Source organism: Podarcis raffonei, chromosome 5 (genome assembly GCF_027172205.1).
Source record: "Podarcis raffonei isolate rPodRaf1 chromosome 5, rPodRaf1.pri, whole genome shotgun sequence".
Lineage (NCBI taxonomy): Eukaryota > Metazoa > Chordata > Lepidosauria > Squamata > Lacertidae > Podarcis > Podarcis raffonei.
The window spans coordinates 51,242,589-51,269,095 of NC_070606.1; the positions used below are offsets into that span (position 1 = coordinate 51,242,589).

The following is a 26,507-nucleotide window of genomic DNA, read 5'->3' on the forward strand; positions in this document are numbered from 1 at the left end:
CCTAACAGCATATTTACAGCCTTCTTTCACAGAAGAACTAAGCATTAACCTTGCCAAAGAAATCCTGAAGCATTTTTCTCATTTAAATTGTGATTTTCCCTAGCTTGCAATTGAGTATTACTGCAAATCTCTAAGTTGTATGAAAAACAACCAATTTCCTTATCTTACCATTAGTCCCACATAACTACAATCATATTATCTTCTCAGAAACTTGTATTAAATATGCAGGACACACACTACATATAACAATAAATTGCTGCCAGCCATGATTATGTGTACCCGCATTTATACAAGTTATTTTATTGTTATCATAAATGCCAGCCATTCAACATCAAAGGCACCTTCAGCTGAGATTTAACAAACATCTATCTTAGAAAAGAAAACTGCAATTGCAATAATGGAGCATATTAAATATGTTCAGCAGAGCAAATGGAAATGAGACTAAATGGAAAACCTTGGGAAGTGACCAGTGGTATCAAAAGAACAAATGGAAATGAGACTAAATGGAAAACCTTGGGCAGTGACCAGTGGTATCAAAAGAGTAAAAGCATGTATGGGAACTGCAATCTAAAATATCATAATGTCACACTCCCCCACCCCCTTGCATGTGGAGAAAACTGCTTTGCTACCCTTTGCCAGCTGGCTGAAGATATTGGGAGAATGCAGCTTCCAACCATGCAAATTGTATTGGCAATTAACTTGTTTAATAAATAAACACAATATATAATATGATTTATGAGCAAGTGGTTCATTGTTTTGTTGATAAACTATTGAATACCTCTGTTCCAGCAAGTTAAGTTATTTATTAAATTCATGAGCCACCTATGCCAAAGCCTCTAGGTAACTTACAATAAAATAATTAAAGATATTCAATATAAACAAATACAACCTTTCAAATTAACATGGCATAACCAGCCTTAACAAACGAACAAAAAAATTGCCTCCTCAAGGACAGACCAAAGAAACTCCATAAATAATGTTAAAGAATACTAATAAAAATGTAAAAATTGTTTAAGAATCTGAAAGAAAGAGGTGTTCCTTCAGGTACTGGTATCCCAAGCCATGCAAGGGTTAATTCAGCAACCTGAATTGTTGCCTTCCCAAGCACCAACAGGGTTCAAGCAGAAGACGCTAAGAAATGCATCAACAAATGCCCCATACCATTTTCTCATAAATGGCACAATGTGAGTGAGAGAAACAGACTGAAGTTGGATGTGTTTAAGACAACAAGGTAACAGAATATGGAACTGAGATTCCATGAGCACTGTCCTCAAGATTCCCTTCTCTAGCTTCAACTTACTGTCTGGTTTACAATGTGTTAAAACAACCATATTGTCAGGAAAGCATTGTTTCATGTCTGGATAAGATACAAAGACTTATTGGAAAATAAAACCCCAAGGTGGTTGTCACCAATGGAAGCCAAGGCTCAGAAAAAGCTCAATATGGAGGCCAAATGGCCGAAATATTGGGAAATATTGGAACAAGATGGAGACAAATTGAAATTGCAGTTTTGAGAAATTAAAAGATAAAGTGCGAGATTGGCTGCATTATTATCAAACAAGAGAGGCCTATAACTTGGATAAAAAAATTGGCTTCCAGGTGGAAAAATCAAAATTGGAAACAGAACTGTTAGATCCCAAAACTAAGATACTTTCAAGAATGTATAACTTGCTGTTAAAATGGAATACGCAGGATGAAACGGTTAAATCTGCTATGATTAAATGGGCACAAGACATTGGTCATAACATTATGTTTGCTGACTGGGAACAGCTGTGGACCACCGGTATGAAATTTACGGCATGTAATGCCTTGAGAGAGAATATTATGAAAATGATATATAGGTGGTACATGACACCAGTCAAGCTTGCAAAAATATATCATCTGCCCGATAATAAATGTTGGAAATGTAAAGAGAATGAAGGTACATTCTTTCACCTTTGGTGGACGTGCCCAAAGATTAAGGCTTTCTGGGAGATGATCTATAATGAAATGAAAAAGGTATTTAAATATACCTTTCTGAAGAAGCCAGAGGCCTTTCTCCTGGGCATAGTCGGCCAATTGGTGCCAAAGAAGGATAGAACGTTCTTTATGTATGCAACAACAGCAGCAAGAATACTTATTGCAAAGTATTGGAAGACACAAGATCTACCCACCCTGGAAGAGTGGCAGATGAAAGTGATGGACTTTATGGAATTGGCGGAAATGACTGGCAGAATCCGAGACCTGGGAGAAGAGTTGGTGGAAGAAGATTGGAAGAAATTTAAAGATTATCTGCAGAAACATTGTAAAATTAGTGAATGTTAAAATGATGTTGGATTGGAAATAAGTGGTACTAGCAACAAAGTTAATAAGAATATGCAAAAATGAATTGATAATGGATGAAAATATAGAGTTATAAAATGTTAAGATATAGAGTTAAGATAAATGAAAGAGGGTAAGGATTTGCTGATTTGATTATTTAAATGGGAATACAAGAAGGGGAGGTGTGAGGAGGTCAAAGAAACAAGCAAATGAGTTTTAAGTTATGAAAAATGGAATTGTTTTTAATTTTTCTTATTTTTTCTTTGCTTTTGTATGTTGTATCTTTATTTTTCTTTTTTCTTTTATTATGTATTCTTGTATTTATGTTTTTGTAAAACTTCAATAAATATTTCTTTAAATAAATAAATAAATACAATGTGTTAAAACAAACTCTTCAGGAGAATTCAGGGTTTCCAAAGATCTGAACTAGGAATGTGGCTGAGCAGTTCCAATTTGGAACTGTTTGGAATTAAGCATTGAACCCAAACCATAACACGGTTTGTATTACTCACAATTGTAGCTTCCCAGAGAACATAGGCCCTCCTTAGTAGCTACCTCCTTGTGAAAATCAAATCCCCATGAATTCTCCTGCCTGAAAAGCTGTTCCTCCATCAAGGGCACAATCAAGGCCACAGCAAGCATCTTTCTCCCTATTGTTGCTGTCTTAAAGACTGAGCCAATTATGAAGCTGGAAAGCCAGAAGGGTTTGAAAACTATGCAGTGCATCAATCAGAGTGTCACATGTAAAAGTATCAGCCTGTAGGGCAGACTTCGTTGGCCTGTGCTTTCTACAAGTCTGTTCTTTTTTGGCTCACACAGCTGAACTGGAGAAGCTATGTAGATGAGACCTTCAGGGACATGGTGCCCTGACCCCAGCCGGACAGATACTCCGCTCCTAGAAACAGGGATTCATCACTCCAAGAAAGTGTAAAGTGATCTTTTAGAAGGATCCCATTCCCTTCTAAAATGGATATTCATTTATATTCTGAGTACACTCTTCTAGGGGTTAGGAATAGAGATAGAGAAGGGATTGTGAGGGTGTCATGTCCCCAGGGAAACACTCAAAACTTTCCTTGAGTCCAAGTCCAAGTTACAGCATTGTAGGGTCTCCTAACAGTACTCGGGCTAGGCTTAGGGCCAGGAGAAATTCTAGGGAAGGCTGATCTTGAGGGCTCCTTGGTAGGAAGGAGCCTGCAGATCCTGGAAGAGTCTTGCAGAACTTATTGGTAGCTGTCACTCTTAGAGCACTTTTAGATGGCCTGGTTCATTCTAATTTGTTTCCCCGTAACTTTCCTTATCACAAGAAGCCTGATCTTTTAGGGAAGTGGGTTTGTCACACAAGAGATCAAAATCAGCTTTAATAGTACAACCTGAATTTACTGGTATGTGAATGAATCCCACTTGAAAACCAGGAACATCTGGAAGTGTCCTTACTCTTTTGAGAGAGATTCACCAGCCTTCTGGGAATGAGTTCTGTGGCTGGGATTTATGGGACTTCTATCTACTTCCTGCGCACCCCTGACAGTTTAGTATATTCAAATATAGTTCCTTTATGAGCTTCTGCTTTGCATTTCTTCACTAGCTGGCTGTACCCACCCAATCTCAACTCTTTCATTCCTTACCTGTGTCCTCACAGAACTGCTGCAGCTGTAAGTCATGGTACTGAGTTAAGTCTGCTGGCAGCAACTTGCATACATCCTACAGAGAGCTAGAGCAGTGCCCTCCTTGTACTTCCTTAGTTATTCTCCACTTATGAGAGGAAGCAGCAGTTCCCTTCTCTCCTCTAGGTGCTGTGGGAATCCATCAGCCTTGCTATCTACAGCTGCCACCAATCAAGCTTTGAAGGCCTCTTTGACCATAGTAGGAAGAAAACTTGTGCTAGCCATAACCCACTGGGAAAGGGAGTAGAGCCTGCCAGCTCTATCTCATGTATAGGATGGAATTCATCACCAGCAATTGCAAATGAAGCATCTATATGACTTCCCATGTAATGTCAGATCAAATTAACAATTTATTCTAAGTATACATCCCCAAATAAAAGTATAGAAATGGTTTCATTGTGTTGATTACTTGTGTTTCAGCTGATTTACCTCTCTTGTTCACTATACTCAAACCAAAAGAACCAGCTCATTTTTCACAATTGACTGGTGCATAAATTGAATAGCACAGATAAAAAAATAATGGTCTGTTCAAATATTCATGATATTCCCTATAGTATCGTTCAACAGTCCTAAAATAACACTGCATCCATTTTAATTAGATTTTGCATTTCAAAGCATTCTTTCCACACACAGGCTGATTTTATATGTCTTATATCAATACTTGAAGATAAAAGAAAAGCCAAAGGTTATATGTAAATTATTAATTATAAATAGGAAAAAAGTATGGTTAATTTATCTTGGCATCCATGTTAAGCAAATAAGTAGCTGCTCAGAATAATGACATTATAATAAATTATGGTCTACAGTGAAGATTTTAGTTCATGACAAAGATAAATAACATTCTATAGGATGCTGTGGGCTCATCAACATTTGAGCATCATTTAGCTGTTAATACAGTCCCCCCCATTCAAAGTGTCCCCCCTTTCCCCCCTTTTAAAAAAATCCCTGCCCAAGTATTGTGCAAAAGCACACAGGCAAATCTGAGTGATCAAAAGAAAAATGTATATAAAAAGCTAAGCTCCTGACATGCCCCTACTATCCCACTGCAAAAGAAATTAAAGCAACTGTAAATCCTCAGCACACAATTTCAGATTGCTGTCCAATATATCTGGTGTAGATTTTTTTTATGTAGTTTGGTTGTACAGTTTTCTGGTTTTGTGCAAATCTGAGAGAATCAAAAGAAAAATGTATTCCTCTGTTCAGGAGCACACCAGAAATCATTACAGTGGTACCTCGGGTTACAGACGCTTCAGGTTACAGACTCCGCTAATCCAGAAATAGTACCTTGGATTAAGAACTTTGCTTCAGGATGAGTACAGAAATCGTGCAGCGGTGGTGCAGCGGCAGCAGGATGCCTCATTAGCTAAAGTGGTACCTCAGGTTAAGAACAGTTTCAGGTTAAGAACGGACCTCCAAAACAAATTACGTTCTTATCCCGAGGTACCACTGTATAAGTACAGCTGAAAATGAAATGAAAGCAGTGAGGAAGTAGGGCGAATGGAAAGGAAAGTAGTAAAAAATGACAACTGATCCACCTACTGAAAAAAACTGAAACAAATTGTATGTGAAGACCAATTTGAGTGGTTTGGAAATTTCCTCTAATTTACAGGATTATCCCTGTATCAGGTGAACCCAAATTTACATGTGAAAAGCATTGAGATTGGATTGTCTTGTGTACTACACAAATTAAATGGGGCAGCTGCAAGCACACAGTTAAACATGGTGTTGGCAAACCCTATGTTTGTAATATTTACCAGACTTATAAGTCATTTTCTATACACTCAAATGTGATTATTTCACAGATGGCTTGCATCAGCATTTCATGAGATCAGTGGGCTCAGTTCGCATCTCTTGCTGGATCACAGCACAGCTTGCCAGGCAAGAATCATTATACAGTAGGGGCAGCTCAGTGCTAAGTGAGTCCCTAGAGTCAATTGGCAGGGTAGCCAGGCCAGGACTTGGGGTCTCAGGGACATCTCTGGCTGATTGCATATAGGCTGGGGAGGGGCATAGCTTGCTGTTGTGATGCTACTTCCTACCAATGTATGTTCACTATGTTAGCTATGATTATTTAATTAGACCTAATAAAATTACTCACAATTTGAAATCAAATAATGATTTTAAATTATTTGGAAACAACTTTGTGCTGCTCAAAGAATTAAAATACAAAAGAGTGGTTTTTGTATACAAAGAAGAGTGGTTATTTAAACAAAAAAAAAGTGGTTATTTAAAAGGGCAAAGAAGATCCAAAGAGTTAGTCTAGATAGGACTTGGGTGAACCCAGTGTTTGCTTTCCCCTCTGCCTGTCTTTGATAAGTAAATGCTCACTAAGCCACCTCATAAAAAGGTCTCGGTGTAAAAATCAGTTCCTATGGATCCACAAGCCCAAAGCCATCCTGGGAATAGAGAAGAGTCAGCAGTTGTTTCGATCCCAGCTCCTGTCAGTGGAAATGTAAAAAGCTACTGAATGTGAAACCTGAATCTCCATTTTGACCTGTATTTGCTTCTTACTAATAACCACATGACTAAAAAAAGAACTCCAACTATAATATTCAACGTCAATAACATCAAAGCCTGCACTTTTGCATAAGAGACCTATAAAGAAGAAAGCATTCACTTATAATAACACCACTTAAAAGTCTCTTCACTAAAAAGCTGCTGAACCTCTGGCTAATTACTTGCCTCAACTTTTGCAATGGATGTATAAATGCCCAATGCCAACAGAATGTAAAATTGTCATTAATGAGGAAGCACAGGGCCATTGCATTTCAAAGCAGTTCTGTTTCAAGTACTGATGAGGGGGATTAGTTAATGCAGACCCTTAACAAAAATAATTCATAAACTAGAGATTATTCACCTTTGAAGGCAGACATAATTTTGGTGACCAACTCCCAATGGTACCTCTGGAGAGCAGAACACCAGGAACAATGCTATGTTCTGGAGAGCAGAACACCAGGAACAATGCTAGTATTAATTCCACAGACACTTCCCACATACAAAATATTTTGTTCATAAAAATGGAAATAACATTTACTTGCGAAAAATATTTAATTATGTGAACAGGGTGAGGAACTTTAGGCTCACTATACAGCCCTCAAGACTCTTTCAAGGCCACAGCTCTCACCAGTTTTGCTCCATTCCCTCCTCAAGTGATTTACAATGCCTTCTACATCATTCAGCCTAAGAGCCTACCCAGCACTGTAGAAAGACATGAAGGAAATGGGCTTGGAGCATATAGCAACCAGAAGCAGGATGCAGCAGCAATTACAGTGCTTTTGGGGCGTTGTGCCTTAACATGAAATGCAAATGAGGGCCCCTGATTGTGAGAAGGCTTTCAAACATATCCAACTGTGAACATCCTGCTATTGACAGGCACCAATGATAAGCTTAATATAGCTTCTAGTTTGGCTCATGAGACCTTACATCTGCACACAGTGCCTGAGACAGGCACAGCCCATCCTTCAAATGAAGAAAATAGACTGCCCTCTGGTCCACTCCTTGGGCATTAAAGGTGGGTCTTGCATGCTCACCCTACCTCAGTATTGGCAGACTTTCCCTCCCACTCACCCTCTATTGTAAACCTCTGACTCCTCTACAGAAATGAGCCTGTTGACCAATGACACTGCTATGGACTGTTGCTCATTTTAGGGCTGGCTTTAATTATGGGGAGTTTCCACCTACCTCATAACAATCATCACAACTTATGAAGAGGGGAGAGACACTGGCTGGATCCTTAGGAGGAAGAGGCACTCTACCCATCCCATATGTATGGGAATTCCCTTAAGTGACCCTGGAGGGTAGCATTCTCTGTCCAGAAGCCCAGCTTGGGGGCTGAAGGGCCAGAGCATCCCTTACCAGTGGCTGAATGGGCCTACCAGAAATGGTTTGTGCCATGAGGAACCCCAGCATCAGCCAACCCCCATCTTTTAGTGAACAATGTATCAGTAAGTGGGCTGGTTGATTAATGGATATATGACCAACACCTACGCCAAATCTATTCTGCTGTAATCAATAAATTTGTGGCCTAATTTCAATCCAACACCTGGCTATATGTTGTTATCTGTTGCATGCTCCCCCACCTACAGCTTCACTGGACTTGGCCTACAAAGAAGTAAGTGCCTCTGAACATAATGGAACTAACTTCCATGAACACATGCATAGAAAAACATGAAGTAAATTTGCTGAACTTAAGTCCATTTTAAAATCAGTGAAACTTGGGTCCCTTTGAATAGAATAGGAACTGAATCCAACCATTCAGGATTAGTAAACACTTGGACACAATCATTATTCAAATCTCTGACATGTATTTAACCATAAATAGCAACACAACATGATATTAACAATGTTTACAGGTACTTAAAAAAATATATCCAATTTCTCTATTGGCAGAAAAACTGTTTAAATTGGAATAATTGACAGAGGTTGTGTTTTAGTTCTCTGTCATATTAATTCTAACCAAATATATTAAGTCATGCTTCATAAGTGATTTGTGTATAAGCATGGATAAAAATAATGGTTTGTTCAAATAATCAGAGTATTCGCTCTGGTATTTTTTGCTGTGCCTTAATTTAAGATTAAATTAGTTTTAATTAGCTTTTGCATTTCAAACCATTCTCCCCACACATAGTATAGTATTATGTGACTTATGTTGTATGCAGTTACATGCAAAGAAAGTCCAGAGCAGGAGCACTTGATTATGAAGAGCCTCTACTCATGAGTAGGAGCTCCCATGTTGGACTTTCTCTGCATACAACTGTGTGCAATGGATAGATGTTGAAAGAAGGCAATGTGATGTCAAGGGAGGAGCAAAAGACACAGTCCAGCTCTACACTCTTTCATGTGTTCCTCATGTGTAGAACATATAGGCTACAATCTTCAGTTTGTAGATATAAAAGGATGCCCTTTTTACGCAAAAGGTTGACACATGCAAGTCTGTATCATTCTGCTCTGCATTTAAGCACAAAAGGAATGTGTACATGAAAGAGTTTTCAAAACATGTTTCATACCTAATCTTTTCAGAGTGCATGTGTGCTATGTTTTGTGGAAAGTGTAACAAACAACAGTACAATGGAAGTCTCAACAGCTACATCATAGTTAAATCAATTTCTTTGCAATTAAATATTTTTCCTATGACTCTGGAATAGTATTCATTTTCCCACCTCCCAATTAAAATAATGTTATAAATTGACGTAATTAAAGTAATTAAGATAATGGTCAGATGACATCATTATCATTCTACAGTCAATAATGAGCTATTCAGGAAGGTTACAAAATATATCAAGCTATTCTGGAGAGGGACTCAGGAATGGCTTTTGCAAGGCCAAAGTGGCTGCAGTGGGTGAGATGAGTCAAGAAAGCATAATTTCATGAGCAGAGTTGTGCTCACAATTCCAACCCGATATCTTTTACTAATAAATGGATACACCTGCACAAGTATTTCTTTGTGTCCAAGTCATTATGTCTGAAAGTTTGACATGGAAGCTTTGATGGCTACAGGGGTGACGTATTTCTAAGATCAGCTTAGCCGGTAAAACATTTATTCTTATCACAGTGATTTTGAAGTTTCTCAGAGCAACAGTTTTAAATCACCATCTAATTTATTCAATACTATTATACCGTCATGCAATTGCTCATTGAGTCTTAAAAGATCCGACCCAATTTAAGCTGTGGATGCAAATGATGATTTTTTTATTTTTTATTTTAATCAAGCTGTGACCACAAAGTGTCCTCTTTTGCAGCAGCAGCTTGAACTGAAGCTATGGCTGTAAGTGCAAAGAAAGAATCAAGAGTGTCATCTAAATGTACTTCAGATTCTTGTTTTCAAGTTTAATACAGCAGGCACCATAACAGAACTGAGCATCACTTCATGTATACAAAACCAGGAAGAGGGAGAGGTGGGGCAAAAAAAGCTATGTTTGCTTTTTAAAGTTAGGCGCTCCTACCTGCCCTCCAAACAAGCCAAGAAAAAGGGGCAAAATATCCAGGTGCACATGTAGAAAGAGCAGTTGTGGACAGAGTACACCAAATATATGAAAACAGAGCAAATATCGAACTAATTTGACCTTGGCCAACTTTGAAAAATTGCAGCTAACCCTTAACAGATATTTTTGATTTATTGTTTACAAAGGGGATGTAAAAAAGTAGCAGCACAGTTTTTTCACAGGTCAAACTTGTAGTAAACTAACCACGTTTATCCAAGCAAAGAAAGTAGATTATCCTGTACTGCCTGAATATGGCAAGAAAAAAATGTTATGTGTGAAAAGATTTCGCTTAATTTCCCAAGTGTGACAAGCAGGTTGCATGTTCACCTGCAGCTCTGAGACAAAAAACCATCATAGTAATTCCAGTGTTACTGATACCTCTCTTCGTCGAGAAGCCCAGCAGGTTTGTTTGATTTTCCAGACCACGGCAGCGACCAACAACAACGACAAGAAACAGCTGCAAAAGTAAAACATGAAAAATGAATGAGAGACTAGAGTGTTTTTGCACAACCCTTTCTGAAAAGCATTGACATTTGATGGCATGAAGGCAATAAGACTGGAGAGCATATTCTAACAAAGGCGAACTAGCAACGAAACAAAAACATAGTCCACCAACCCCTAGTTCTCTTGGTGTCTGATAACAAATGCCACTTATCCAATATGCATATCCAGAAGCTGTAATTTGGTTAAATATTTGGTCAACAGCACAGCAAAAACTTGCATTTATTTACTGGCAGATTTTCTGCATTGCTTTCCATCACTACAAATGACCAAGGAAGTTTACAACACTAATAAATCACAATCATTTTGTACTGAAACCAAAGTTGAGGGAAAGTGCCTTCTTACCATGCACTCCTGACAACTAATTTTTATTCCCACTGAAACTTTTGGGGAAATATTCAAGGACATTTTGTATTTATTTATGGCATTTCATATGCCACCACCCTTTATAACTAAAAATCCTAAGGCAGTTTGCAACGTAAATAAAACAAAACCAGTTTTTCAGAGAAAGCTAAATAAAGGGAAACTGCAATGGGGTAATTCAAGGGGAGGGACCTTTCCCACCAGCAGCAATTCAAGCCTGATTCTTAGAAAACTGCTGTTACAGAGAATCACAAAGTTCTCACAGAGAGAAAAGAGTCAGATGTTCATATGCCATAGACTTTTAGCCTATTACTGTCTCACTTGGGGTTGATTATTGGATTCCCCAACACCAAAATACTTTTAAAAGTACAGTAGATAAATATCAATAGTGAAATTAAGTTTGCATTAATATAAAAAGTGGGTTTTGTTCTTAGGCTCCCAATGCTTTCATGCTTTTGAGTTCCTGTAGTTTCACAGTATTCAGGGGTTTTAGATGGTCAAGATATTAATTTCTTAGATTGCTTGGGTTGGTAAATCAAGCAATACTAGTTTTTTCAGTGCACTGTGTGAAATGCTGTGAACAGCATTTAAAATAAAATTGTTCTGTTACACTTCTGTAGAGAACAGCACTTCAGCAAAACCAGTTTTCATAGAACTGCAATTACTGATAGGAGGAAAGAAAGTGTACAAGTTGAGATGCCTCAAAATTATTGGGGAGTTTCCCCCTTTTTTCAGTTATCTGTAATTTATATCCTGGGAAATGGGAGCAATTGGAGAAAGGTTTATGTTCATGGTACTTAGTGTCTTTCCTCTGATGTATTCCCTTGTGGACTCCAGTTTGTGATAATAAGCATTCTCTGATGAAAACAGGAATGTCCTAATGAAAAGTGGGACATTCTGGGATCAAATCAGAAACTGGGACAGCATCTGTAAATCTGGGACCGTCCCTGGAAAATAGGGACACTTGGAGGGGCTCTGAATTACATTCACAAGTAATGTAATTTCCTTAAAATATGGATGGCAAAACTCTGCTAGAAAATATAAATCCCATGGCTCACATTTTGGAATTGCACACCAACTTGCAATTAAAGCAGTTTCCCTAATACTATTGTATGTGACTTCTGGTCATGCATAGAGGTACCAACACACCACAGGAATTTATTACTTAACTATAGGGTGTTTGATGGGACTGAGAAAAAAAACTTTTCTTATTGTTGTTAAAATCATTCATTATAAAGCCAGCCTATAGGTGGTAGTCCACTAGGCTTTACTCAGAGTAGACCCATTGAATTAACAACTGTTTTGAGTTAATGAATGCTTTTGTTTGTTACTATGTTATGCATTTTTGCATTTTTATATTGCTAACCACCCTGTGATCCTTGGATGAAGGGCAGAATAGAAATTTAATAAATAAAAGTAATAAATATGTCCATGATCCATTAATTTCAACAGGCAAACTCAGAGTACAACTTATTTGAATGAACCTTTTATCTGTATCTGCATGCTGTGCTTTATTGTTAAAACCACACTTACAATAAATACTTTCTTTTTCTATAATCTATGTCTTACATACTTCTAGCCTGGAAGGATTCAGCTATGCACACTGGACAGTGCTTGGCTCGACTCGACCTAAGGATCATTTGGGGAGAGTGTGTTTTGGCAACCACGTGGGTGATGGTTTCACAGAGGGATTCCCAAATGCACATGCCTATCATTCACCATCTTAATATTAATGCCATAGACTATTGTGTTTCCCTTGCACCTTCTGAGATTGACAGACTCTCTCCCTGCTGAAGTTCCAGCACTAGATGAAGACTTTCCTATTTCAGCAAAAATTTTGAAGCCATCTTCTGTTTTATGATAAATTTTAACTGTTCATATTATCTGTATTTTAAAATTATTTTATGTACACAGCTTAGAAATCTTGGACATTAAGCAGTATACAAATGCCTTAAACAAATAAAATAAAGAAGTGATAGGATGCTTTATTTGCAAGCAATAGAAGTGATGAAGATAGTTTCAACCTATCATCCATTGAAACAAATGCTGAAACTCGCATTGATTATATTTTATGTTTCTCATTAGAATACATTCAGAATAGCACATGTATCATTCAATGCACAAAACTGCAGCAAACCATCAGAATACTTAATAATAAGCACATTAGTTAAAAATTTGGTGCTGCCATTTCCTGATCAAAAGCAAAAGTGTTCAATCATTGGTTTCCCTTTTTAGTTTACTATATGTGCTTTCAAAGCATTTCATAACTATCATGACAGCATATTCTGCTCTGGTATGCTAATGAGGGGTAAAAAAACAAGATATATGGTAGAACTCTATTCATTATCACTATATTTCCTCAGCAGACAACATACAGTATTGTTACTCAAGGCTGTAATGAATTCCAGCTGTTATAGATCATTTGCCCATTGTAACTGAATTAGTATTCATGTTTAATTATGCCAATTTAAAATATTTATGTGCCTGTACAGACACAGACACACTTCACAACAATTATTTGTATAAATATACTTGAGTAATGAACATTACAAATTCAAGAAAGGTTAGAGAAAATACTAGCAGAAAATCAAATCCTAACATTAACCTATAAGCCTTTTTATTTGGAAAATATTTTTATTCATAAATGGCTCCATATCTTTCCATGCATAAAATATTTCACATGCTTCCAAGGCTTTTTGTATTAGTTTGATCAATGTATAACTTTATTTTCAAAGAAATTTTTTATACATTCCATTCTATTTGATTTATATAGAAATATCAAAACAACTGCAACTTAGAAGACATTATGTTGAAGGCTTGGTGCTAGTATAAACTTCAGTAAAACTGAGTGATAGAGATACTACTTTTTCAATATATCTGTATACAAGCATTGCTATAAAATGTATTAGAGATAATAAAGTTGTTAGATGATCTTGGATTTGTTACTCGTTCAGCCTCATTTTGACTTTGTTGTGAATGCTAACCTGGATCAGTATTATAAAAATACTTAATATATGAAAAGCGCTTTAACATGATTAAATAATTATCATAAACTAGCTTATCCTTGCTGTGAAAACAACAGCAGCAGCTGCAATCTGAACTTCCTAAACTGTTTGTAACTTGCATGCATGCAAAGGGATTCTATGTGAAAGGATAAGAAAGGATATTTCACCTCACAAACAATCTTAATTGATTCTCATTTATTTTATGCTTGAATTTTCCGGAGCTGGGAATGTGAAGAATCTTGGAGGGACTGGCTGATGACAGAAGCAGGGTGAGTGAATCACAGCTACTGGTAGTAGTTTGGAAGCAGATTATATCATGACTGATGTGTAAAGTACTGGAAGTCAAAATCCCAGGAACGTAACATCGTTATCTCACTGCTGGCTGAGAAAAGATGCTTCTGCTACAATAGCCAAGGGAATGAACTAATTCTTAAACAATTTTCAGCTGCTTAAAAGGTCTCCTCCTCTTATTGGTGGATCAGATTCCATGCACCTGCTTTCCAAAACTCAACATCTCATTCAAGTCTTAATGTTGAACGAGCATACAAACAGCTGGTCAATACCTCTCCTTTCAACATAGCAGAGCTGTTAAGGTACAGAAACACCTACTTCATAAAAATGAAATGCTGTGTGGACCATGCAGCTTAATTAAATTATAGGACCAACTCAAATCAGAATTATCAGCAACAAGATCTAATAGAATCTGCAACCACAGTATAGATTACCTGAGCATGATATCACATTTCACAACTGAATGAGTAGGACTGTCATGAATTGGCAGGGCAACAGGGAGAAGAAAGAGAAGGAAGATGATCCTGGTGAAGGGTGTAGCTGGGACTGGGACTGGGAAGGAGAGGCTGGTATAGGAAGTACTCACGAGGTGATGGAGGATGGCAAGGGGATGGGGGCTAGTGCACAGGAAACAGAACAGCAGGACCCATGGTGGGCTCTGAGGGATAGAGAGGAGCTGGAGGGATGTTCTAGGAGGCAGAGGCTGAGGCAGGCAGGAGCCCACAGCCCAGCTCACTAGCTGACCGGGGGGTGGGGGTATTGCTAGCTATGGAAGGTGGTGTGTGATTTATCAGGTGGAGTAGGCTCAGAAGAGGTGTGGGTTGCATGCTTCAGCTAGCCCAGATGTTGCAGTCAGCATGCAAAGTATAAAGTGGAAGCAGAACTAATGTCTGCTCAACTTCCCAGGTTGGTTGGACCATGGCTTGGATGTTCTAGGGAGCTCTTTGAGACTATGCATGTGTGGGACTGACCTCCAGGTGCCCTGACCCCTGGATCAGCTGCAGAGACAGGAACCAGGCTTGATTGGACCATGGACTTTGCCCTGCTGGACTGTGCACTAGTATCTACTGTGGGATTGTGCACTCCAGGGGGACTTGCCACCAGGTGGCTCAGGACAAGGACAAACAGAATGGTGATGTGTAGCACATATATAGTTACTGTGACTTTGTTACTGTGTTAATCATGGAGACTACACCATCTCCCTTCCTTGAAGTCAGCAGGAGGAGGCCTTGCAATTTCTGAGACTGTCTCTTTTGACATCCAAATAAATCTGGCCATATGTGTAGATTCAACTCAGACCTAGGTCTACCAAGATTACGTCATTGTGGTTGTTCAGTTTCCAAACAATACAGCCTTTTAAATATGGCAAAGCCAACATATTGGCAGCGGTGTCACACACAAAAATCACTGCTTGTCATTTAATCATATATATGAAAGTGTAGTTGAGACCATGATTTGCCAAAAATAACATAAAGGTACAGCTCAGCAAGATTGAAATGGAGGAATCTGACATCATGGATATGTTGCTCTTCCTCGATGCATGTTGGAATTTCTCAAATTTGCTTTTCTGCTTAAAGAAAACAACATTTAATTTAATTCTGATCGAGGAATTGAATCATTTTTTAAAATCTCATTCAATCTTGTGAATAAATTCTACAGAGATTTCAACAGTATGCATCTTGCACAGCACAAGAACAGGAAACAGGCCTGTCAATATTTTCAACTAGAAAATATGTAAACTCTGTTGCAAATCAACAAATCAACCTGCAGAGGTTTTTTTCTGTGATAGAATGAAAAAGGTAAACTGACAAACATTAACTATATCTTACAGTAGCAAATTCCAAAGTTTATGCATTGTGTGAAGAACTACTTCTTATAGTCTGTCCTGAATTTTCCAACAGACAATGGCATTGGGAATAGTGAAAGGCAAATTCTCCGTTCTTCAATTTAGAATTGGCTTTTTATATATGAAAATTTCAGATGACTCTTGGGGTGAAAAATTAATGTTTGCTGAGAGTTCTCTCTAGCTTATGATGTTTGCACATGCATGTTGAGAGGCATTATTATTTTGCCTCTCAGGAATAGTAGTTTGATTTCATCTCCCTGGCACCCATTTTACAGCACAAGCCATGATGGAAAGTTACTTAGAAAGAGATGAATTAAAGACAACAGCCCACTTTTTCAAAGTTTATAAGAAATAATCAAAATAATTGATCAACCTAAATAAAGAAGATACTCGCCAAACAAAACACTGCTTAACTAGTTTCTATGGTCACATATACTTCAAAACAGTATACAAAGTGCTTCCTTTAGATTAAGAGGTTAATATTTTAAGTTTTTTTCATGCACCTACCAAGCAGTTTGTTCAGTTTTAATGTTAATTATACATGTGCAGAATTTCATTTACTATTCCAGGTTGGAGATTATCTCCTTGAGGAAATGGCACTCAACTCATAATATATGTGAGCATTGTAGGCAGACAGATTCATATTCAAATCAAGTAATTACAGACTTCAGCAACATATTTAATTGGGGAAGCAAATCAGATATACATGTGAACAGGATACCTGCACTTTGTGGAGCCAACTAGAATAATAAGGTGTGATTGATATTTTGCTCATCAAGAATTATATTAGTGGTTGATTTCCTATGAACTATGCCGCATTCTTTCACTTATTTTGAAAATATGATTTGCAAGGCATGAGTATCACAGAACAGGATGTCAGTTGAAGCTGAGCAATCACCTCTTCACAACTTGTACGATTCAACAGTGTGAAGAAAAGAAGGTACAGTGACATGGCATCTGAAGTTGTTCATCTAAGCAGAGCTCAAGAGATGTCAGTGGATATCTATCTATAAACCTTCATGCCAAAGCAAGAAATCAAGAACTAACTGAAAAAAATTAATATGGCATGCTTGACAATTTGGCTGTTTGGGGCCATAACAGCACAATGTTATGTGGCTCCAGTTCTTCCTGGAGGACTGATTTCAGAAGGGGATACAGGGGGACTGGTTTGTAAGGCAGCTCAGTGCTCTATGCTATTTAGTATCTTCACGAAACTGCTACTATCTCAGCATATTATTACTATGCTAATATAACCATAGTCAGGTGGGCTATCTATAAAGAATTAGCTCACTTGCAACTCCTTCCTCTTTACTGGAATTAAAACACCACTTTTTAGCCAGAAATGTAAGCAAAGTTCAAACATGGGTTATATAAAATAAAATAAACTATTAAAATGCAAGTGCAATCAAAAGCCATTTAAATGATAATGTGTGGTTTTGCTTCTGAAGTGGAATTCTCAAATTAAGTAGCAGAACCCAAATTCATTTCAAACACACCATACAGAGAACAGTGCTGTTTTGCATAGAAGATATAAGTCTATTTATATCTATTGCTTATACTTCTGTGAACAGTGCCACTCACTTAGCCACTTTACTCCCTATAAATTGTGCCTAGCAATTATACTTGTTTGTATTCATTCCACCATAACACAGTAAGAGCTGACAATGGACGGATGTCCACAGTTGACAAGATTAGTAATATCGTTCAAAAACAGTTATTACAGGTAACTTCATCCTATAAACCAACTTGTTTCAACCCAACTAAATGTCACCCAAAACATGGCAAGGTGGACAAATCTACCATTCTACCATAGAAAGGCCACTGGTCCTTAGTTTGTGGGCACGGATTGTGCTCCATATATTCAAACCTGGAGCCATTTTGGTACTTGGATGACCCATGAGACTACCTAAGGCACATTCCCCCTACAGAGAATAACTGGTAGCCATGACCTTCTTGGTGAGTAGTTGCACCATAGAGAAAGATGACTGGAAGGACTAATCAATGGATTTTACTCTTTAGAAATTCAACTGGATTTGACATATTTATGTTACCAAATTCTCTATCATGTCAAACACATGAAAATCATGCATAATCTGAATAGATTTTGGTACTTAATCCCATGTGAGATAAAGGATGCTTCATATGCCAGAAAAAGCTTAATTGACAGCATGTGCTTAACATGCAGTGACAAAGCTCTCACAATTTAACAACATGCTGTCAAATGAAAGCAAATACTCTGTAAACATCTTATAGTATATGGCCTAATAAAGTTCTAGATTTGAACTCTAGTAACTCTGCAGTACCTCCTTTCATCTATTTCAAAGAAGAAATAAAAAAGATTTATAGTCAGGGTGGTTTAATTTTTTAAAAACGGAAATAGATCTTTACAGGATAAATAAAACTTCTGACCCGTTAAGTGTGATTCTGTTTCTGTTACTCCTGGAAAAGACTTTCATATTTTACATTCTGCACCTATGCTGAAAGATAAAATATTTTATATTTCTTCAAAGAAATGAATTTGATTTAAAACATAATGTGTGACTGGATGCATGAATGTCTATTTTATTCCACATAAATGCTTCAGGAAGCTAGTGTATGCAATGTGTTCCTTCCCCAAAGGACAAGGTGTTAAACAGAAATGCACCCCTGTCCTTCACATGATACATTTAGTATGTCTTCCACAATACACATGGATATTAATTTCTGTATCAGAAGAAGTATATGCAATAATTTACGCTTGAATAACCTACAAGAAGCTTAAAAGGGAGGGAAAGCTGTTCATCTTCTATTTTGACACCTGGCTATGCTAGTGCCCAAGCCTATGCCCCATACCCTGCTAATGGAGTCCACAGAATTGAGCTCCCAGGTTTCAACCATTCCACAGCTGTTTTCACTACCTTGGCTCTGGTGAGTATTTAAGGGTATCACCTCTAGATATCTCTGCTTCCAGGAACAGGATGCAATGGTAGGCACAACTGTCCAGTGTTATTCTGTATCAGCTATCATATTTTATATCAGCTACCAATTAAATCAGACTATTTGGTCACAGCTCACAGCCTACTTTACGCAGCAAATTTCCACTGTATTTCCACCGAGATCTATGAGGCTACATTATGAATGCAAATGAGTAGACAGTATGTGGACTGCAGCCTTAGAGTTCTTTCTGCATTTTATTACCTGTTGTTCTTTCCAAACTGTCCTTTAGAGTCTGATTGTAGGTTGTTTTCACTTAAATTGATTTATGAATATAAAATGTAATCAGAAAGCTATGCAGTCATGCCATTATAAACTAGACCTCTATATGGACATGAACATTAGAAGGCTGATCCTAAATTCAATCAAGAAACTCAAAAGCTACATACTAGCTCATGAAAAAAGACGAAGAAATTCCAAGATCCTGTAGCCTTCTCATTCCAGAAAATGCCCTGACACATTTTGAGCTTTACTGCTTTTCCTCTCTATGCTACAATTCATACATATTAACCAGCTCGTATTGCCATTTTATGCAAACCCTTTTATTATAAAATCAACATTTTCACACTGTGTAATGTATTTTTATTGGATGACATGAACAAATTGATTTTATAATAAAAGCACTTCAAAATAAAGGTATTCTTCAAACTTCCCCCATTGTCTATTTTATAGTGAATGTACAAGCCCTGTTCCCATGATACTCATGGCTCAAATCTGCCACTTGCAGGCCTGCCTGTTCACAGCTTCTCTGCCTGTGATCCAAGCCATCTGATTTCCAGTAACTACAGAGGAGTTGGAATTCAAGCTCCTCCCATCACCAGTCAAACACCTAACCTGCTACTACCTAAGGAGGAAAATAATAATGTTGTTGTTTAGTTGTTTAGTCGTGTCCGACTCTTCGTGACCCCATGGACCAGAGCACGCCAGGCACTCCTGTCTTCCACTGCCTCCCGCAGTTTGGTCAGATTCATGTTTGTAGCTTCGAGAACACTGTCCAACCATCTCGTCCTCTGTCGTCCCCTTCTTCTTGTGCCCTCAATCTTTCCCAACATCAGGGTCTTTTCCAGGGAGTCTTCTCTTCTCATGAGGTGACCAAAGTATTGGAGCCTCAGCTTCACGATCTGTCCTTCCAGTGAGCACTCAGGGCTGATTTCCTTAAGAATGGATATGCTTGATCTTCTTGCAGTCCATGGGACTCTCAAGAGTCTCCTCCAGCACCATAATTCAAAAGCATCAATTCTTCGGCGATCAGCCTTCTTTATGGTCCAGCTCTCACTTCCATACATCACTACTGGGAAAACCATGGCTTTAATAATAATAGGTTGGGCAGTAATGGCAACAGGCAGAAACTCAGCAGGTCTTTATGGTCCTATGGCCCTTTGTCAACTATCTTACTCTTCTCCTTTCTATGTAACTTCTCTATTTTTCCTGTCTGCAGCATGTCCACTTTCTGTGTGCATGTCTGAAGTAACCTCCTTCTCTCTTAGCACCATCCCTCTATCTGCACCAAAGGCTGTGTGTGTGTGTGTGTGTGTGTGAGAGAGAGAGAGAGAGAGAGAGAGAGAGAGAGAGAGATTGCTCCTTGCTGCCATGTCTGGTGCTTTAAAGTGGACAATCATGTGGATCATTATTCAAAGGATTAGTGCCAGATGTTATTCTTAATCCAGGATATGGAAACTGGTTGTAACTTGTCAGTGGTGAAAGCTACACTACACATGGTAAAAGGTTATTATTTCATATTTCCAGGAAAAAGCCACAGTACGGAAATATGTTCTGATGGCCTGCTGTCAAACCATTCTTGTAGTTTTACAGAAATAATACTTTCGTTACTGAAAGTCTGAACTGTTAAAAAACAAACTGCATGCAATCATGAGTAACTGTTCCTCAACACATTAAAAGCTTTAATGTATTTGTTTATCTGGTTGGTGCTGGTGATCACTGTGTTTGTTTCTTCAAAAACAGCATTTGAATTCAATAATTTATGTCATATGCGTCATTTCTGACTCAGAGGGGCTGGGGTGTGGCTTTGCCCAAAAGCCATGCTCATGATCTCCAACATACATTTAAAGCATGTCTTGAGTTACACTTTAGTAGTCTGTCAGGATCCTGCTGAGGGTCGTCTAGAAGTCATCTAGCCATAGGAGAGTTAAGAGGGCAAAGGTTGATGCAGGACATGATGTTTTAAGGAACAAGCCTGTTGTTTAATGTAACCTTCTCAACTCCACACCCAGCTTACACTCTGTTGCACATCCAAGTCTTTGAGATTCATTGTCTTAGGCAGAAGAGCCACAATGGGGCCATCTTTAGCTTGTCCATTATCGCTTGGTTCAGGATGTAGTAATTGTTCGTGCATGTCACAGCTTTGCAATTTTATAGCCATTTGGCCTTGAACCTTTTCCTAAAGATGGGGTGGGCTGATATGGATTCTCACTTCATGTGTACTTCTCATACCACCAAAGCACTCCTTGAGGTAGGTAGCACAGAAATGTCTGCTGGGTGATTTATTCTAGCACTGACATGACCTTGCACGGCAATGTCATGTCGTGCTGCTGTTGGAATGGCCAGCGCAATGAGCAATCCTCTGCATCAGACTCTTTGCTCCACTCATCCTCGTTATCACTCATAGTCTGGGTGTGGTCTGTTGCCCCAGAAGAGGTATTGCCTATAAGATTTGTACTATTGTTAGGTTGATGCACCTTCTGGTCTCTGCCCTAGAAACCATTTGCGCTTCAGCAGATGGATGGTTCTATTGCAGCTGTGGCTGTTGAGGAGGTGCAGACTGCAGGGCTGGAACTACAGATGAAATCAAAGCTTGAATCTCCTTGGAGCATAGCTGTCAACTTTTCCCTTTTTTAAAGGGAAATTCCCTTATTCCGAATAGGATTCCTCGCAAGAAAAGGGAAAAGTTGACAGCTATGCCTTGGAGGTGTCCACCTGCAAAGCTTCCTTAAGGGTTAACAGTAGTTCTCTGGGCAGCTGCAATCACCATGGCAAAGTTTGTGTCAGGGGCTGAACTCTCTGCTGTGATTAAATGTTATGATTATGGGTTCTGTACCAATATTATTTCATTTCTTCTAATTTATTTATTTTGTTTCATTTTAATTTTTTTGAATAAAATTCAATTTATTTAATTAATCCTCTCTTTTAGAAATGGCCACTAGAAGTAAACAATACACTCAAAATGACAACTAGGTGTTGTGTGTTTTAGACTGCCACACTCCAATGGCTACCAGATGTTGTCCCCTGTGTCTACTAATGGAGTCTAATTTGGCAGTTGGAGAATTGGCAGGGGGAAAGTAGCCATTAAAATATCTTGCCACTGCCTCTACTCTGATCTGGACTATAGCCTGTGGTTGTAGTTTCTTAGGGGCTAACCACTGACATTGGTGGAGGCAAGGAAAGGTCATTTAAATGCTGCATCTGATTGTGGAGATAAGAAATAAAGGCTGGGGTCAACTGATTGTTGCGCAGCAAGGAGAGTTAATCTATTAGCAAACCCAGGTTAATCAGGTAGGCAATCTAGGATTAAGTATTTATCATTCTACAATTAATTTTGTAATCTATCTGCAATTAATTAATTAGAAATCTACAATTAATTATTTAGCTAATTAGAAAATGCACACACCATGAAATAAAATAAAATGACAAAAGTAATAACACAGGAAGGAAAAAAGTGGTAAATTCAGCCATGTGGCAAATTCAGCCAGTGTTTTAAAGCATCTGGCTCAGACCAGGACCCCTAGATGTTTCTATCTCCATGGGGAAAGGGAACAGTAGTGAAGCCAATATAAGGCTACAGGCAGCACACAAGGCAAGCAAGCACTTGGACCAATATAATTCAAAGCATTTCTATAAAGAAAGTAAAGTTCCTGTCTTGGATCCCTAGACAGTGCTAATGCCACCCAGGTCCAAGAAGATCAGTATGGGAGATAGGTGCATTACATTAAAAGCAACAAATAACTACAGTGAAGAGTCTGTACAGGGCTGGCCCAACCATTAGGCAGAGTGAGGTGGCTGCCTCAGGCAACAGTTGCTGGGATGTGAGGAGCAGGAGAGGTGTTGAAAGACAGAGCTGTGTGCGCACACCATGGCCTGCCCCATGTCCCCTAAGCAGTGTATTAGCAGAGTTGAAGTAACATTCAACTGCTAGTCTAGTTCGATTCTGTACATGGAATAAAGCGGGGTGGGCACAATCTCATAATTCACACTGGGCAGCCTTGGGCCTATCCTAAGCAAAAGGAAGAAGCAGCTTCAAATTCTATAACTTATTTAAACATTATTTCCTCAAAGCTGTAAGGAAGAACAATATAAGATCCCTGTAGCAAGTCATAAAAGAACACAGTATACAAAAGATGGTGGTAGGGAACCATTCCTACACAGCTGCAGAGAAAATGCACCTCTAAAGGAGCTCCAGGGGATACCTGAGGGAGGCAAGCTATCTTGGCATTCCAAGCAAAGAAATGTTAATTGCTCATTCCCAAGTAAGACTGCTATGAGAAAATGGATGGCAAACAACAGGATTTCAGGCTCTGAGTATCAAGCCCCCACTCTCAAAAAAATGTATGAGAAAGCTAATATATACAAGTGTTTCTGTTTTGTTTTAAGGAAACAGCTTTATTAGTTACATTAAGCCAACTTATTAACATTAAGCCAACTTATTAACTGTCAAAACACTTATTTCCACCAGACTCAGAGATGCATTAATAATAAATATCTGTCCCAGAGACTCACAAATGGTACAATGTAAATCTGTTAAGCCATTGCCAAGAATCAAGCTAAAAAGAATTACAGAACCCCTTTTTTTGCTCCACCATTTCATTGATTGGGATAGGAGAGCAGTGAGTCAAAGGGGGATGGAGTGTTTAATGAAAGGGCTTTCCGTGTGGAATAAAATGTCAAGGACATTTGCACAACTGAGGCTATAAATTCCACTTACTCTGGACAAGTGGCATGTGTAATTGTTTGTAATGTAAAATCTAAAACATAAATGAACATTTAAACCAAGTTGAAATGCATTTTGGAGTTATTGTAGTATTTTCACTCTATTTGAAAATACATGACATGCAAAATAAAAAGTTATTAGTGAAAACTTAATAGCCAAGGGTTTATACTTGTCATACAGTCTTTGAAGCTAAATGGTGACATCCAATATTGCTCATACTCAGAATGGACACATTTAAATCAATAGACAAGTAATTTAAGTGTGTCTTAGTTGATTATTATCCATTATCTGAAATCCCTTCTTTGTTCCCAAAATGAACTGTGAAATAAGATTTACACACACACACACACACACACACACACACACACATATATATGTATGTGTGTGTGTGTGTGTACACACACACACACACACACACACACACACACACACACACAACAGAACCAAAGCAGATTAAAAGGGCTCATTGGACTGGTGCAGATCACAATCTATGGTTAAGAGGTCTAGAGTAAGCTGCTGCACTAGGTGCTTACCTGCTCTCTCATACTAATTCCCCCCACATGACTTCATCATGGTTAAAATATGTTAGCACCAATCATAATAATGGTTTGTAACTACTCACTGGTTCATCAAAACAGAAAAAAGGGAGAAATGATTTGGGGGAATGGAAGAAGGTTACAATTGCAGAGGGGGCAGAGGAAGAATGGGAGTAACAGCCGTTCAAGTCCTCTTGGTACTCTGCTGCAAAAGCTGCCAGCAAAGTGAGCTATTAAGCTATTAAGAGCTATTAAGAGAAGAAGAGAAAGACAAACCAAGCAGCTCTCAGCCACAACTGTAAGCTCCCTCCCTCAAGTGGTTTGGCTCCCCAAAATGAAACTGGAAACAGCCAAAATTTACTATCTGCAAATAGGGTGGGAGATTGGAAGTGGCTGTTTTTGTTCACCCCTAGTTTAAGCTCCTTTCCTGAAAGGAGGCTCACCATTCAGGGGAAAAAAGCTTGCAATCAAACCCAAATAAGAGCACAAGCAAAGAAAACTCTGAGATAATCAAGAAGTGAGCCATGTAATATATACTTGTTATGATTCCATTTTCACATGTTAGAAAAAATACTTAACCTTAAATATGGGAAGACAGCCGTCAGAATGCGAGTGTGACTATTCACAAGTCAAATCACCAAAAAAAGGGGGGGAGCTGTGGTACTTCAGTACCTGCATAATACAGATTGTGTGCTCTATGATGTTTTTAAGAATTATACAAAAGGGGTAAAATATCCAAGTTTGAACATCACATAACTTCGCATATATCAATTGTTGAGAGTGGAAAATTTACCTGAAGAAGGTAACAAAAAACTGTACCAGGTCCATGATGGTATTGTGTTGTGAAAATGCGATCTGAAAAGAGAAAGAAAGTGGGGGGGAAACATGGTCATTTTTTACTGAGGCTGCTTTAGACAGAGGTGTTCTGTCTAGTTGGTTAAATGAAAACAGAATGGCTGAAGTCAACCTGTTATTGATCATATACATCATTTTCTAAGGCCTACATTATGTAAGCAAATTATGTTACCAATCCATCAAGTCTAACCATTTTGAGAGGGGTTTTTTTTTACAATCAAGTGGTGCATACATTTTATCAAACAAACAACCTTGTCCTGCCTAATATCTTAACTCCAGATTAAGAGCTGGATAGACTGGAAACATGAATGTATTATATACGAACCTAAGCCCAATTCAATATACAGTATTTGACTTGGGTAAGAACATAAGAACTTAGGAATAATATGACAGCTAGTCTTTTGTTTTTGCCTGAATTTGGAGGGATATTTGGGTAAATAATTCAGGGGTAGGGGCTTATATTTATGTCAGGGAAAGAGGGAATATTGGTGACAAAACACAAAACGTATTTTATGCTGGTTAATTAAGATTGTTAAATTAGTACAAAGCAAATAAAATAATTCAGAAAAAACAAATATATTGTTACACGCCACCCTAATTCTGCCAAGCAATAGCAAAATGCCAGGGGTCTTGGCACTTAACCAGGGTTTTTGTTCCTTTGGAATGAGACACACTGGAGACTAGTGTCTTTAAGAAATATGGTTTATTTTACACATATTTACAACCTGGGTTTTGATGCAGGAAGTTCAGAACATTACATTCCAAGAGTGTTTCTTGTTGCTCATCTCATAACTTCAGCAAGCTTGGTTACCAAGCAGCAGCCACTCATGTTCCCCAGTTTCTCAGTGTAGTCTCTTCCAGCCAGCACCGCATGAAGCCCCCACTTCCTCAAAACCTCTGATTTTGTGAAAGGGCACATTTTTTTCTTCTGTGATATCACACACCCCATTACCCTGGCCATCTCCTCCCGTCCCAGCTTACATCATTGAACACTGAAATCTTGAACCTAACATTTGTCTTTGATCACTACATTTAATAAAAATGGGATACAAGAAGCTTGTAAGATATTTCAATCCAACACATGAAAAGAGACTTCTACATATAGCTTTCTTGCTAGATGAGGAACAATAGGCATGCATGCAAATGGCAATACAGGCAAGTTCTGCTCCCAGGTTCATCTGCATGCACAGAGCCATTTTCAAAAAATAGTGCTCTACTCTTCTTGCTGGAGACTGGATTTAACAGACAGTTG

The 26,507-nt window shown here is 38.3% G+C and overlaps 1 protein-coding gene across 3 annotated transcripts in view; it reads right to left on the reverse strand.

Moving 5' to 3' along the window:
• The window catches only part of ATRNL1 (attractin like 1), a 498,126-nt gene that overhangs the window by 219,166 nt on the left and 252,453 nt on the right, over nt 1-26,507 (reverse strand). For all 3 annotated transcript variants that reach the window (XM_053389095.1, XM_053389093.1, XM_053389094.1), the window contains 2 exons: nt 25,194-25,255; nt 10,322-10,400 (listed from right to left, as the gene is read on the reverse strand). In XM_053389095.1, the coding sequence (XP_053245070.1) occupies nt 10,322-10,400; nt 25,194-25,255 (141 nt within the window). The remainder of the gene's footprint in view (nt 1-10,321; nt 10,401-25,193; nt 25,256-26,507) is intronic.